Source organism: Heterocephalus glaber, unplaced genomic scaffold (genome assembly GCF_053883595.1).
Source record: "Heterocephalus glaber isolate CG9 unplaced genomic scaffold, H.glaber_assembly_v1.0 deba00001593, whole genome shotgun sequence".
Taxonomy (NCBI): Eukaryota; Metazoa; Chordata; class Mammalia; order Rodentia; family Bathyergidae; genus Heterocephalus; species Heterocephalus glaber.
The window spans coordinates 7,724,244-7,737,864 of NW_028258368.1; the positions used below are offsets into that span (position 1 = coordinate 7,724,244).

Consider the following 13,621-nt stretch of genomic DNA (forward strand, 5'->3'; position numbering starts at 1 on the left):
TTGCAGCATCAGAGTTTAAAGTTAAATGAATTAAAATCAAATAAAAGGTTTTTCATTCATACAAGCCACATTTCAAATGAATAGAAGGCACATGTACTTGTGTATGTTTGTCAGTTTTTTTTGTTGCTGTGACAAAATATCTGAGAAACAGCTTAAAGGAGGAAAGGTTTATTTTGGCTCATGTTCTCAGAGGTTTCAGTGCATGGTCAGCTGGTACTTTTAGGCCTGTGGCAAGGGAGAAACATCATGGCAGAAGGATGTGGTGGAGAAAAGCTCCTCACCTCATGGCAGCCAAGAAGGAGAGAGGGGGAGAGAGAGAGAGAGAGAGAGCGAGAGAGAGAGAGCGAGAGCGAAAGAACCAGAGAGGAAGGGTTCTTGGACAAGATATTGTCCCCAAGGTCACAACTCCATGACCACTTCCTTCAACTCTGTCCCACTTCTTAAGTTTCCATTACCCCCCACTGGTGGATTTAGAGCCCTCCTGACCTAATCGCCTTCCAAAAGCCCTACCCCTGAACATGTGAGACTTTTTGAGGGTATTTTAGATCTAAACCATAGCACAGTGGTACTGCACCAGCAGGTGTAGAGAGAGCCCATTTACATCAACATAGAAAGGGCCACTGGACAGTGTTGCCACAGAGGGAAATGCTAAGTCAGCACTTCGATAGCTGGTGATTTTTACTAGAAAACCCAACTGACGGACAGATATGGCCTCAAGAGCCAATAAAGCTGGGTAGGTCTGGTTGGTTCATATCTTTTAGAACAAAAGTGTTGACAGTGTCTGGGTGGAGTGGGTGGACAGTGAACAAATAAGAAACTCTGAACAGGGTGGGCATCTTTGAGCTAGAAACAGGCCCAAATTACAGGCCCTATTCAAACTAGACAAGTATGAGAGATGATGAGAACAGTGAAATTACTAGAACAAAATTGAACATGAACAAACTTAATTTTTAAGAATGCATGATGTATTTGTCATTTTACATTAATTTATATTTTTAACTTATGACAAGTTATAGTAGCTTTAGCCTAATAATAAAAATTTTCTTTTCAAAGTAGTCATCCAAAGTTTGAAGACAGTAACTGTGGTATTGGAGAACTGCGTTATAATATACACTTTTTAAAAGTATAGTTTGCAAAAATCCGAAGTTTGAGAAACATTGATGCAAAGAAAATGGGTCTGCCAGGTAAGATTGATTTCTCTGTCAGGTAATCTGGGTAGAATGCTGAACTCTCACAAGGTCCATGAAACTTTTCAGGTCCGTGAAAATGTATTAATTTCAATTAAAAAAATTAAAGTCATAAGAAAAAATATACTTTTTGGTCAAAGAAAGTTTTAATATATAATATTATTTGTTTTTATACTGATACATTTGAGAGGAAGTGGAGGAAAGGATATATATGGGAAATATGTATGTATTTTTTGTAGAGTAAGGGTAAGATGCGTAGGGCCTATGAAATCATAATGTGGCCAGCCCATTTCTAGGCAACCTTGGGAGGAATCTTGAGGTGGATTGAATGCAGAGGGCCAAGCTTGCTCAGCAGCACCACCAGGTGGCAGGTAGGGTATTGAGTTGGAGGAGAGTCCCTTTCCCCTCAAGTCAGAAATAGCATCGGGGGTGCATGCTCACCAGCTAGGTAAGGAAGGAGCTCAGCTATGGATGAGCAGACAGGGTGTCCTAGGCTCAGACCAACCTACCAGATACCAGGCTTAGGACAATAGGATTAATCACGGCTCAAGAGATGAGTCCCTGCTGGTAGGGTTGGTTCAGGGAATTGTCAGGATTGAGTCTTTAGGTTGAAATTATTCCAGGGACTGTGGAAAAGCAAAAATAGAAAAATGGGGATTTTAAGCATCTTCCCTTGGGAAGCTTGGTTAGGGCTATTCAGCCATGAAATCACCTCATAGGCGACAAGGGACAATCACCTACATGGCCTAAGTCAGGCTGGTTATGAATGTGAGAAGCACATACCGAGAAACAGACAGACAGGCACACACTGCTCTTAACTACAAATGACTTGGGAATGCTGTCAGATATTCCTTCTGAAAAAAGAGGCTTATGAAATAATTGTGTTACATGCTTTGAAAACAAAGGACAGTAGCCAGCAGAGTGCAAGGGCAAACTGAGGCCAACTCCAAGACCTCTTGGCAAGTCCTGGGAAGGCAGGGTATAAAATGCAGTTTGATGGCAGAAGGGTGTGGTTACAGGGCAGGAGTGTGGGTCTATTTGGTAACTTCTCCTGGTGGCTCTCCTGTGGCTGAGTGAGGTGCACGACACTGATAAATCACCCTATTATAACTTGTGATAAAGGCAGCAGGTACTTAGAGGATGGACCAATATATACCTGAAAGAGACAAATGGCTATAGGAAGACAATGAAACAAGTTGGAATTTAGTGATACCTGCTGTGAAGGGAACAGGACAAAGCACATGGGATAGAGATAATATGCTAGCCACAAAGCATCCATCGACGTGGGTCACCTGAAGTCTTGGGAAAGAGTCTCAATTACTCATAACCTATATAAAAACATCCAGAAAATGGTGATCTGTCCTGCAAATGCAAGGCATTATTATGAATACACAAACCAAAATGGGAAGTTGAAGCAGTTTTCTTTATACTTTCACTTGGGACTCAAGGTTGGATTATTTGGCCAGGACTTTTCTTGAATATTCACCATGAATTTTTCCTGAATATCCACCATAGTGATGTGTAGAATCAGCATAGAGTATATTGTTTTTCTAAAACCTCCAACATTTTGAGGAACTCAGAATGGCTATGTAGGCATATAAACAAGTCTTGCAGATACTTCTCCCCTGAGACACTAGTGTATTTGCTACTGTTGATTCTGTCTGTTTCTACAGTAGCATTCAGTACTTATTCCACAAATCACTTCCTTTGTAATCCTCCAGAGCTTTTACAAACCACATTCAAATGGTCTGTAGAAAGTGTTACCTTACATTTTCCATGACATCAAAGTCTTGCCAAGTGGGCCTGTGGACTGGGTGGTGGTGGCAGGAGTCATTAGCTGCTTCAGTGCCCTCACATGTCTGATGAACCACAGATACACAATGTGGTTAAACAGTGGAGAAAGCCACATTGCAGAGCCAGGGCAAAAATGTGCTGCAAATTTTCTGGCAGCTGTCACCAGGCAACAAAGCCTAAACTGAGGCCTTCACTTGCCAACTGGTTTGGATGATACACATCCATGTTCCCAAGGTAGAAGGACTACCTTTTGATTGAGGGTAGGTTTGAGTCAGAGTTTCTTTACTGGATAGAATGAACATGGATAGAAAAACTGGAAGGCTTTGGAGACATTAATGAAGGACATAATGGATTAGTGGAAAGGGCAAATAAGTAAGTTTCTGATGAGGAATTAGTGATATTTACAAACTACATGTGGCATGCAATAGTTAGCCCATTTTTACTTCAAGAAAATTCATTCCCACATTCTGCAGCAGCTGCTACTGTTTGGATTATGAATACCAATAAGCCATATGGTGTGGCAGAAATGAATCACACATATTTTCACATGGACAAATATTATTATTCCAAAACATAAACACGTCAATATAAGTGTTTTTCTCCTGGGAGGAATATAGCCCCTGATCTCAGTTACACGAAAATGACTTACTCTGTATGTGCAAAATTACCTGCCAAGGTTATTATTGGAAAGAACCCGCACCATGGCCCTCCTCATGTTTTTCTTTCTTTCTTTGGTGTCAGGCACATTTAATGTGATAGAGGAGAAAGAGGAAATGAGGAGGCAGAAGATGAAAGAAAGAAAAGAGAACGAAGAAAAAGATGCTCTGAGGAAGCTGCTCCTAGCTTTGCCATCTGTGTGGCTGTCTCCACTCCAGAACTCTCACAATGGAGAGAACAGTGTGCCTGCCTGGGAATTATCATGCCAAATACCCAGCAGCCAAAACCAGAAGGCGAAGGTGGAAAAGACTTAATCAGGCCATTTAGACATGTCCACAAAGGGTTCTTCTAAAGCTTACCTCTCACTCTTTCTCAGATTTGATTTTAAATATCTCAGGGGCAAAGTTTTCATTATAGTCAATATAGTTCCCATAACAATTTCCCATTTCCTAATTTGGTCTTATTATTTCTCATTGTCAGTTCCATTTTTCTTTTTCATAGAAATTCTTACATTAACTTTCCTTCCTGAGAATATTCTACTCTTGGTGTCTATTATTTTGTAATCGGCACAGAGCCCTTCTCCCTTTCTCTTCCTGCCAAGGCCTGACTTCTTGTGTGGCTCCCCAAGCTCCTGGGAGCCCACTGATCTTCCAGTAGGTGTGACAGTCACTGGGGCTGTGGCAGGGCAGAGGTGGGGCCGTGTGTGAGGGATGGAAAGGGAGAGCTCAGCTATGGTCCTTGGGTATCCTTTTGCAATTAAGGTCCCATGGCCACCAGGGGTCAGCATCATTAACATGGAGTCTGAGCTGTGCTCTACAGAGAAAGGCTCTCAAGAAAATACTCCCTGAACTAGCAATGTTAGAATCAACTGCCATGGTAGAGCAGTTTTTTTGTGTGTGTGTGATTTTTATCTTTCAGTGTACAAGTGCATGTTGACTTCCTACAAGTGAATAAAATGGGATTAGTTTACCCAGTGATCCTTCTTTCATTCTTTAGAGTTGGAATCACATATTATCAAAAATAAAATCTAGCCAGGTATAGTGGTGAGCTCCTGTAGTCCCAGCACCTGGGCAGCTGAAGCAGAAGGTTCCCTTGAGACTAAGTGCTCAAGACCTGTCTGGGCAACACAGTGAGCCCATGTATTACAAAATAAAACAAAATAAAATCCAACCCGCATCACTTGTTGCTTGGTTGTCCTGCACCTCAGAGGACTTCAGCTCCAGGACCATCCATAGCCAGGCTGGTAAGTAGAAATGGGTCGACCAGCTGAACTAAGAGAGAATAGGGATTGTGGAGCTGGAGGATATATGCCTTCGATAGCATTCAAGACAAAACAGCCAAACAGCCCTGGTGCCCTCCCAGAGGAACACGTATCAGGGTGAATTCATCCCTGGGGTCCCCAGTTTATTATCTAGCTCAGCACCCTTCTACCCTCCTGTGAGCACTTCCCAGATTCTGTGCTTTGCTGCCTCTGCTCAGCCCACAACCAAGCCTTAACTCACACACAGTGTTGACTCTATTAGAGGACTACAGATGCATTGTGAAAATTAAATTAGATAATTTCTACAAAATATCTATCTGTTTGTAGCATTTATTAATCTTGCCATACATGTTAGGTATTATTATTTTGTCATTATTAATGCTATTATGTTAATAGAGTCTAATGTCAAATAAACTATTTATATTTGATCACCTTCTACTGTCAAATCTTAGCATCAAACACACCTATAGTGTTTTTGTCTCTCATTTACAACTCATATATTTACACAGTAATTGGACATATAGAACCTATGTTAAAAACAGTAGCAGACTGGGTGTAGTGGTGCATGACTGTCATCCTAGCACTGAGGAGGTTGAAGCAGGAGGGCTGGGAGTTCAAGCTCAACCTGGGCAACTTAGCAAAACTCTGCCTCAAAATAAAAAATAAAAAAAGGTCTGGAGATGTAGCTCAGTGCAAAGGTCCTGGATTTAATCCCCAGCACTGGGGGAACAAAAAGACAAACAAAAAACCCCATTAGCATAAGTAGTAGGGATGAAATATCCTCAAACATCCTCACCACTGGACAGGAAGTAGTCTTGTTACATCAACCAAAAATTCCAAGAATTTGGGGAGGAGGAAGGAAGGTCGCCCCCTCCCCCCCCAAGAAAGGAAGCAGTCACAGGGTGTAAATGCTTTGAGAAGAAAAAAGATGGAGGGGCGAGACAAGAAAGTGAATATTAATTTTAAAGCTTTTTTATATTCCAAAGGAAAGGGGATCTTACTTTCTTGTCTGTCTTCTACTTCTAAAAGCCTTGCAAATTCTCCATGCTGCTTGCATTTTAGATAAAAGTCTATTTTGAATGTTACTACACAAAAAACAGGAATGTCAGACTGCACTAGGCCTGTATGAAAATTCACTCAGTAAAGAATTCTGACTTTGATTAAAATGACTCCTACAGGAGAGCCAAGAGGCTGCCCTTCACGTTATTCAAGAGCGACACCAATCATCTGGCCTTGGCATGCACATGGGTTTCTTGCAAAGATTTCAGCAGGTGTTTTCTGAACTGGATCCAGAATCACACTGGACAGAAACACGGCAGAGGCCACATCAATAATGATAGGCAAATGACGGCGGCCCCCTCCTGCTGGCCCTGGGAGGTAGTGGGGATCACAGTGCCACTCCGAGCGTCTAGCCAACAGCCAATGTCACTTTAACATATTCAAGACAGAGAATGAGCCAACAGTTCAAGCAAGAGTTCTAAAGAAATAAATTGAGGCTAGGAGAGGAAAAGAGAGAAGAAAAATACACAAATATTTCATATCAGTAAATTCCATAAAGAAATTTGGGGTGTTTTCAAAAGAAATGCTTAAAGAGATGTAACATGATTATATTTCCAAATCCATATTTTTAAAAATCTCAACAAATTGAAGGGGAAAAAGCTAGTTAAGAAGCATATGCCTGGTCCGGGGATTTAGCTCAGTGGTTCCACTGCCTGCCTCGCAAGCGCAAGGACCCGAGTTCGATCTCCATACCAAAAAAAAAAAAAGAAGCATATTCCTTCTCATCATTGTAAGTAGCAAATAAAGTAACATAGACCAAATCTCCATCAAAGGCCACAAATGTACTATTATTATACATTTCCCTAGACTTCTGCTCTCCAGTTGATCTGCTCAGTATTTCTTTTGAACTGCTCAGCATCTTTGCACGTACTCGCCTTCATTTTCTTCCTCTAGCATCAACCTTCCCAAGTCCTCATTCAAGAAACAACTATAGTGCCCAGAAAGAGAAAGAAGGGGGTCAAAAATGTATAGTGGAGCTCAGTTCTAATATCTGTATTGCTACCAACTTCTTGGGTAATAGTAGAGAAGTTATTTAACATCATTGTGCCTTAGTTTCCTTTTCTGTAAAATGAGAGCCTGGTTAGATCAGGGGTCACAAGTTAAACTGTTCACAGACCCTGACAAGTACTCAAAACTTTAGGCGAGGGGGAGAATTCTTGTCTTACCTGCAGGAGACAGCTGACCTCAGCCCCTGTTGATTATTGTCACATTTTTGATTTTTTTCAAGAAATATATGCCTCTGGATTGTTATGTGAAATCTTCCAGATTTTAAATGTGGTTAAAAATGTATATAAAACAGCAACAACAATAATAAAGACATTGTGCAAGTCAAATGGAACATGACTGTTGTCCTTTGGCACTGTCATCTTCTATGATTCAACGTTTCCCCTGAAACCTAAAACCTTTCAGTTCAGACTCATAAAAGCTCCCTAGAGTTTCTTCATTTTTTCACCTGATGTACAAAACTTTCTCCTTTCAAATATCAAGTGAACAGACCCATTACTTATGTCAAATACAACTCTGTAGTGTATGCATGGCGATGGTAATCATCTAAACCTGAAGTATGCTGCTGTAATAGTCAGCTGTCCCATCGCTGGAACACAATCTTGACACCCACAACTTAAAAGAAGAGAGGATTAATTTGGCTCGCATTTTAAGGACAGTCAGTCCATAGTTGGTTGACTTCAAGGCAAAAATATTGTAGTGGAAGGGCATGAATGGAGGAAGAAAGTTGCTCAACTCATAGCAGTCAGAAAGCAGAGAAAGAAGGGGAAGCTAGGGAAGGAGGGAGTTATTGCCTCCGAAGTCACAACTCCAGTGACACACTTCTTCTAATCAGACCCCAATCCTAATAGCACATTTATCTATGACCTCATCAATGGATTAATCCACCGATTAGTACAGCACTCTTGTGATCCAACCAACTTCCAAATGCCCCATCCCTGAACATGAGACGTTTGGGGAACATTCTAGATCTAAATCACAACAGTTGCAAAGGAACCAAATCCCAGTAGACAGCCATGTTGATGTGCATGAAAACAAGGGAGAAATGGGAGGCACACACTAACTGGAAATAAGCTAAAATAGTGAGGAAAACTCCTGTTCAACAAACAGTAGCTAAGAAGCAGATCTTAGGAAAATGACCAATGTTATCATGAGTTCAGCTGGGAAGGAGGAGGAGGTTTGAGGGAAAAAAAATATCAGGATGGCTGAAGTGTTGCCTAGAAGATAAACTGTGGCCTGAACTCTCAAGATGGGCACTGGTACATATGGAATTTTATAGAAAAGGTTTGGTTAATTCAAGGAACAGGCAAAGAAGTATGAAAATAGTATGCTGATATTAGGAGCAGATCTAAGAAAAAGAATTAAACTTCTATCTTACTGTGAGCAATGATAGACTATCATCTATACAGGAAATACACAATTTTCTAACTTATGTAGTGTATACCTTACAGGATCCCATTAATCAACTAGTGTTTCATATTTTTCCTCAGAAACATGCTTCTTTCTCCCCATTCCACTTGTATCACCCTGGCCTGGGGCCATTGCCAGCTCATGTGTAGGTCCTGTAACAGTAGGTTTCAGATTGGCCTCAAGAGTCTTTAGAACCCAATCTACTTTGCCAGACTGATTTTCCTTAGCTGTTGCTTTCATCACGTGATTCTGTTGTACCAACACCTTCCACAGCTTCTATTACCTACTGAGTCTAAACTCCTCTTCTTGGTCTTCAGTCCTTTCCATGATCTTCTGAACTTTATCTTTCCCTGTCCTTCAAACACATATCCTGTTGAATCACTCAGTAGTGTCCCACCATCTGGGGTGTTTCTGCCTCAGCACTTCCCCCTTCACCTGGCTAGCCATCCCCCTCCTTTCAGATCCTATTCATCTTTCTCTGTCTTTTTCACACTTCCCTGCCTGTCTAAATTCCCTGACTTCAAAGCTGCTATTCTGCTTAATATCTACACTATATCCTCAGCCACTCAATATATAAGATTTGGTCCTCTGATTGTTTCATGCATATATCTCTTGCAGATCAAATATATTTTGACTTTGACAGGTAAGGTCATGTCTCTTTTCTTTGAGTTCTTTGCAGAAAGAGCAGGTTTAGTACAAAAGGCGGGCTCCCTGTGTAGTTACCCCAGGCTTCAATGAGAAAGATGTTCACATGAGCTTGTTTGGAGAGAAGGATGAGAAAATGAGGATTTTAGGTTTGAAAAAAGAAAGATGGCTTGAATGTCCTGAGTGGAGATGATCAAACACGACTATAAAACACCAGCTACCAGGGTCCACTTGCTTCTCACTGCCTGCAACCTCCTGTATGGCCTGTGGGTATTGAAGTTATGCTGGATTGCAGGGTGCAGGGCAGAGGCCTGGTCTGCCAGTTGCCCTTGGTAATAGGAAGTTGCACTTGGAGCCAAGCTCCTGAACTTGAATTCCCAAGGGCCACTATTACCCTCTTTGAGAGAAGCATTATTGTGTTATATCTTGCATGGAAGTGAATTTCTAAGTGACATAAATATTCTACAAGAGTGAAGACATTCAAAAACTCAGGTGCATTAAGAATAAAAAACAACTAGGAAACTCTCACTGGAAGAACTGCTCTGGATGGCAGAGAAGGCTGGGAGATAGTGTCAGGCAGTCCATATCAAGTCATCAGCCTTCTGTGGCAGAGGCTTCTATTTCTCACTCTCAACCTGCTTGCCAACACAGCATGCAAGCCTGTTATTAAATCTCTATGCCTCACGATCTCTACAGTGGAGATAACAACCTGCTGACCATAAGAGGGTAGGTGCATTAGTTACAAAAGAAAGCCTCAGTGAAAATAGACCAGGTTCTCCAAAATCCATCCTCTGAATCCACCCAGACTCCTGGGAAGCCACAATCACTTACTGCATTCCAGTCACTGCTAATCTGGGCCAGCCTGTGCCTGGGTATGTGAGCTGGCAGGTGCTCCTTCTATTGCCCAGCCTGGAAGGAGCTGAGAGAGGCTGTTTAGCCAGTGCCAGCTCCCTTTGGCAGGCTCCGGGGATGCTGACCTGGCTTGCTCATGGGAAGTCACCACCCACCTGCCAAGGAACAGTGTATAGTGGCAGAGGTGGAGCCAGAATCAAAAGAGAGGTTGCAAAGGAGAGCATTTTCAAAATGGCAGTTTGCATAATCAAGGTTTAATAAAACAGGCTAGTTTGAATTTGCATGGGAGATGTTTACCTTATAATTTTTATTACTGTAGATCTTACATGTGACTGTCTTATCTGGAAACCTCCTTGGACAAGGGTGGGGACTTAAGAATTGTGGAGAGGACCAGTGACTTCTTCTTAGCCCTTTGTGTATTTCCCAAGATCCAGCCTCTGTCTGGATTGTTTTTGGACCTTGGAGCTGAGCAAAGTCTGCTGGTGCCTCAGCTGCCAGATGTGGGAGCACAGAGACTCCTTCCTGCCTGAAGGCATGCAGAATAAACTCATTTTAGTTTTTACACCTTGTCAAAATGAACTTTTAATAAAAATGAGGAAGGCTGAGGAAAGAAGATTGCAAGTTAGAGGCTACTGTGGACAGCTAAGTGTGACCCTGTCTCAGAATAAAAAATTAAAAGGGCTGAGGATGTAGCTCAGTGGTAAGGTAGACCTGGGTTTTATCTTTATCAAGAGAGAGAGAGGGAGAGAGAGAGAAGAATTAAAAATTTAGAAAACTATACTTCACAGAAACATACAAGTGGTTGAATTTCCAGAATACAACTCATTGATATGCTTGTTAAGTAAATGAGCAAATGAACTGGATAAACAAAGATAGATATATAAAAAATTGGAATATTGATCTGAAAATTGTACCTTTTAAGCTTTGTCTGGAAATAGTAGATTATTTTTTACCCTCCTCTCTCCAAAACTATCTTATAATCTGACTTACCAGCTTACATGAAGTATTAAAACCTAAGACACTAGAGATAGTGAACATTCCTCAGTGAATAGGAGAGACTGCTCTAGAAACTAGTGCTTTAATTTATTGTTAGAGTCACTTTCATGTCATAAAAGAAAGTGGTACAAGTCATACTGCTGGGTAAAGGACAGATGGGTCACATTGTTGCCACCAAAAAATAGCTTATTACACCAATCTAAAAATCACCCATGTTTTCAACAGAAATTTCTATTTCCAATGTAGTTTGAATCCATATGAGAAAGGAGAAGACAAAATGAAAATTTATACTATGAGACAGTGAAGTAAAATAATTGAGAAAACACTGGTCTGAGGGGAAGGTGTGTCTGATCTTGGTGGTCAGCCCTGGATGGTTTGTATAGGGGAAATTTAGTGTATTCAACTAGAAAATGAGATGATCAATGAGGGTTACTGAGGTCTGGGAATCTCTGCCAGTTTATAATGCTTTCAGGATTCTATCAATTCATCTGAATTGAACACAGAGAAACAAAGGAAAATGGCAGGTCTGAATGTGTTCAGTTAAAAAATCATGAAAGTTGTCTTAGACATTAGCATACTCCTTTATCATGCTCTTCCTGATCACAGTATACGCACATATATGCATATACACATATACATATATATCTATAGGTGTGTATAGATAAAATCTTAAAAGAGGTATAAAGACCACCAAAGTAACATTCCAGCACAGAGTTATAAGAATATTTCTTTTTTGAACCACAAAAATTTAGCTCAACTTTAAAATTTCTTCTCATCAAGTGAACAATGCATTCACAAGGTCATGATGTTCTGCATGCCAGCAAGCTGTTCAGGATTGTTCATCAATAAAATTAGACAGAATTTACACCCAAACAGTTCATTCAAAGCCATTTATCACTAACACCGTTTGGTATCTAGAAGGCATGTTTCACTTACAACTAATGAGCAAGACCACAATGCTTTGATTAGAAATTCCTCTTTCATCTTGATTTCATAAAAAGCCACAAGAAAAATTCCCAGCAGGCTGTCGCTGATATTTAAACCCTTCATTCAACTTACCATTAGTTTGCTCCAAAACTCAGCCTCCCTTACACAAGGCTCCATCTTCAAGGGCTAAATTTCTTGCTCTGCCTTGTCAAATGTGTCACTGGGACTGCTCAAGTGACTGAGCATAGAAAAGTAAACATTTCAGCTGAGCCACTTTCATAACTTGACAGTTGCATCTCTCATAGCTGGGAGTCTTGAGAGAAGTGGAATTTACATACATTGGAGTGAGATGGGTGTGAGCATTTCCCACAGTTATGATTCAAAATTGAGATATGTCTCATTCAGGGAGGTAATACTATAATTCAAAGAAGAAAAGTATCCCCTAGCATTACTGCCACTTATGACAGTATGACCCATATTGCTATGAGTAGATGCACCACACCTTAATTGTGTTGCCAAGAACAACTCTTCAATGGGTGGTGTAGTTTCCTTCTGGCATTTTTTTTTTTTTTGTGGCAGACTCTAGTAATTATACATCTCTCAGCCCACTTTAAATTGTGTAAGGTATGCAAGAATGGACATCTGGAATGCAAGCAGAAAGCTCCAAGTTCAGGAGGACAACTTCTGGTATTCTTGTGGGCAAAATTAACCACAGCTGACTACCAAATACAGTAATTTATTACCCATGTTACTCTGTTAGAACAGGTAAAATAAACAGCCACGTAAAGATATATGTGCTTGTAATAATCTCACTTTTTCTGATGGAACGCAGGAGAAGGTATACCTTAAATATCCTTAAGTATCCCTTAAAATATCCTTGAGAATTAGATCTGTGGTTATCATCTTAGGGATAACTTGGACATGTCACATTTCCATCTTAATTTACACTGATTATTCTAATGGGTCACTCAAACCAAACGTCCTAATCATAGAAGTCTAACACCCCCTACCTGCCACTCCTGTAAAAAGAATAAAAAAGGAAAGAAGAGACCAAATGAAATCTGGTGGTGGAGAACTGGGAGAAAGTTTTGTTATTCCCGTCTGTAGTCTCATGACTTTACGTACATAATAAATGCTTCCCGGGTATTTGGAGGCAATGAAATCAAAGCATATGATGAAATACAAAACTCAAATGCATAGTCTACTTCTCCTTTAGTCAGATTTCCTTGAGTGTTCTGACCTCATCTCTCTCCCTGTGCCGGTTTCTGAATCCACAGGACTTACTGCACATTGGTCCTTTGTAGTAAAATATAACCTCGGTCACAGGCTGAGTGAAACCTCTAAAGCCCAGTGTAGAAAATCAGAAGGCAATCTCACATTGTTCCAACATGTACTCTACTATCTGCACAATTTTCCTTTTGTAGGAAGATCCCCCGCCCCCTAACAATCTTCATATGTGTAGGGCTTTCTAAAATACTTAGTTTAATGAAATTTTACCTAGGAAAGCAGTATATTTAATTCTGGCACAGCTTTTCCATTTCCCAAGTACCCTCAATTAGGGTTACCCTTGCCAGATTAACTGTTTAGATCTACAAAAACCAATGTTTACACACAAAGAGACCTGGGAACATAGCAAGTGGGTCAAAGACAAGCAACTTTTTTAAGACAAAAAAGATGATTTTGCTAAGAGGCCATCTCCAAGTTCTTGCTTACTCTTTTTGTCTGGAAGTCCACAGAAAGCTATACTTAGCTTAACCACTCCACTAGCCTAACTACTCCAGGCCTTTGAACCTGTCATGCAGGCCCTGCCTCATAACCCAGTCCACCT

The 13,621-nt window shown here is 40.7% G+C and overlaps 1 protein-coding gene across 1 annotated transcript in view; it reads right to left on the bottom strand.

Annotated features, from left to right (window-relative positions):
* Sash1 (SAM and SH3 domain containing 1) overlaps positions 1-12,070 on the bottom strand; it is a 316,706-nt gene extending 304,636 nt beyond the window's left edge. The window contains exon 1 of the mRNA XM_087193584.1: positions 11,926-12,070. Within this exon, the coding sequence (XP_087049710.1) occupies positions 11,926-11,970 (45 nt within the window). The 5' untranslated portion in view covers positions 11,971-12,070. The remainder of the gene's footprint in view (positions 1-11,925) is intronic.
* Between the last annotated feature and the right edge of the window lie 1,551 nt (positions 12,071-13,621).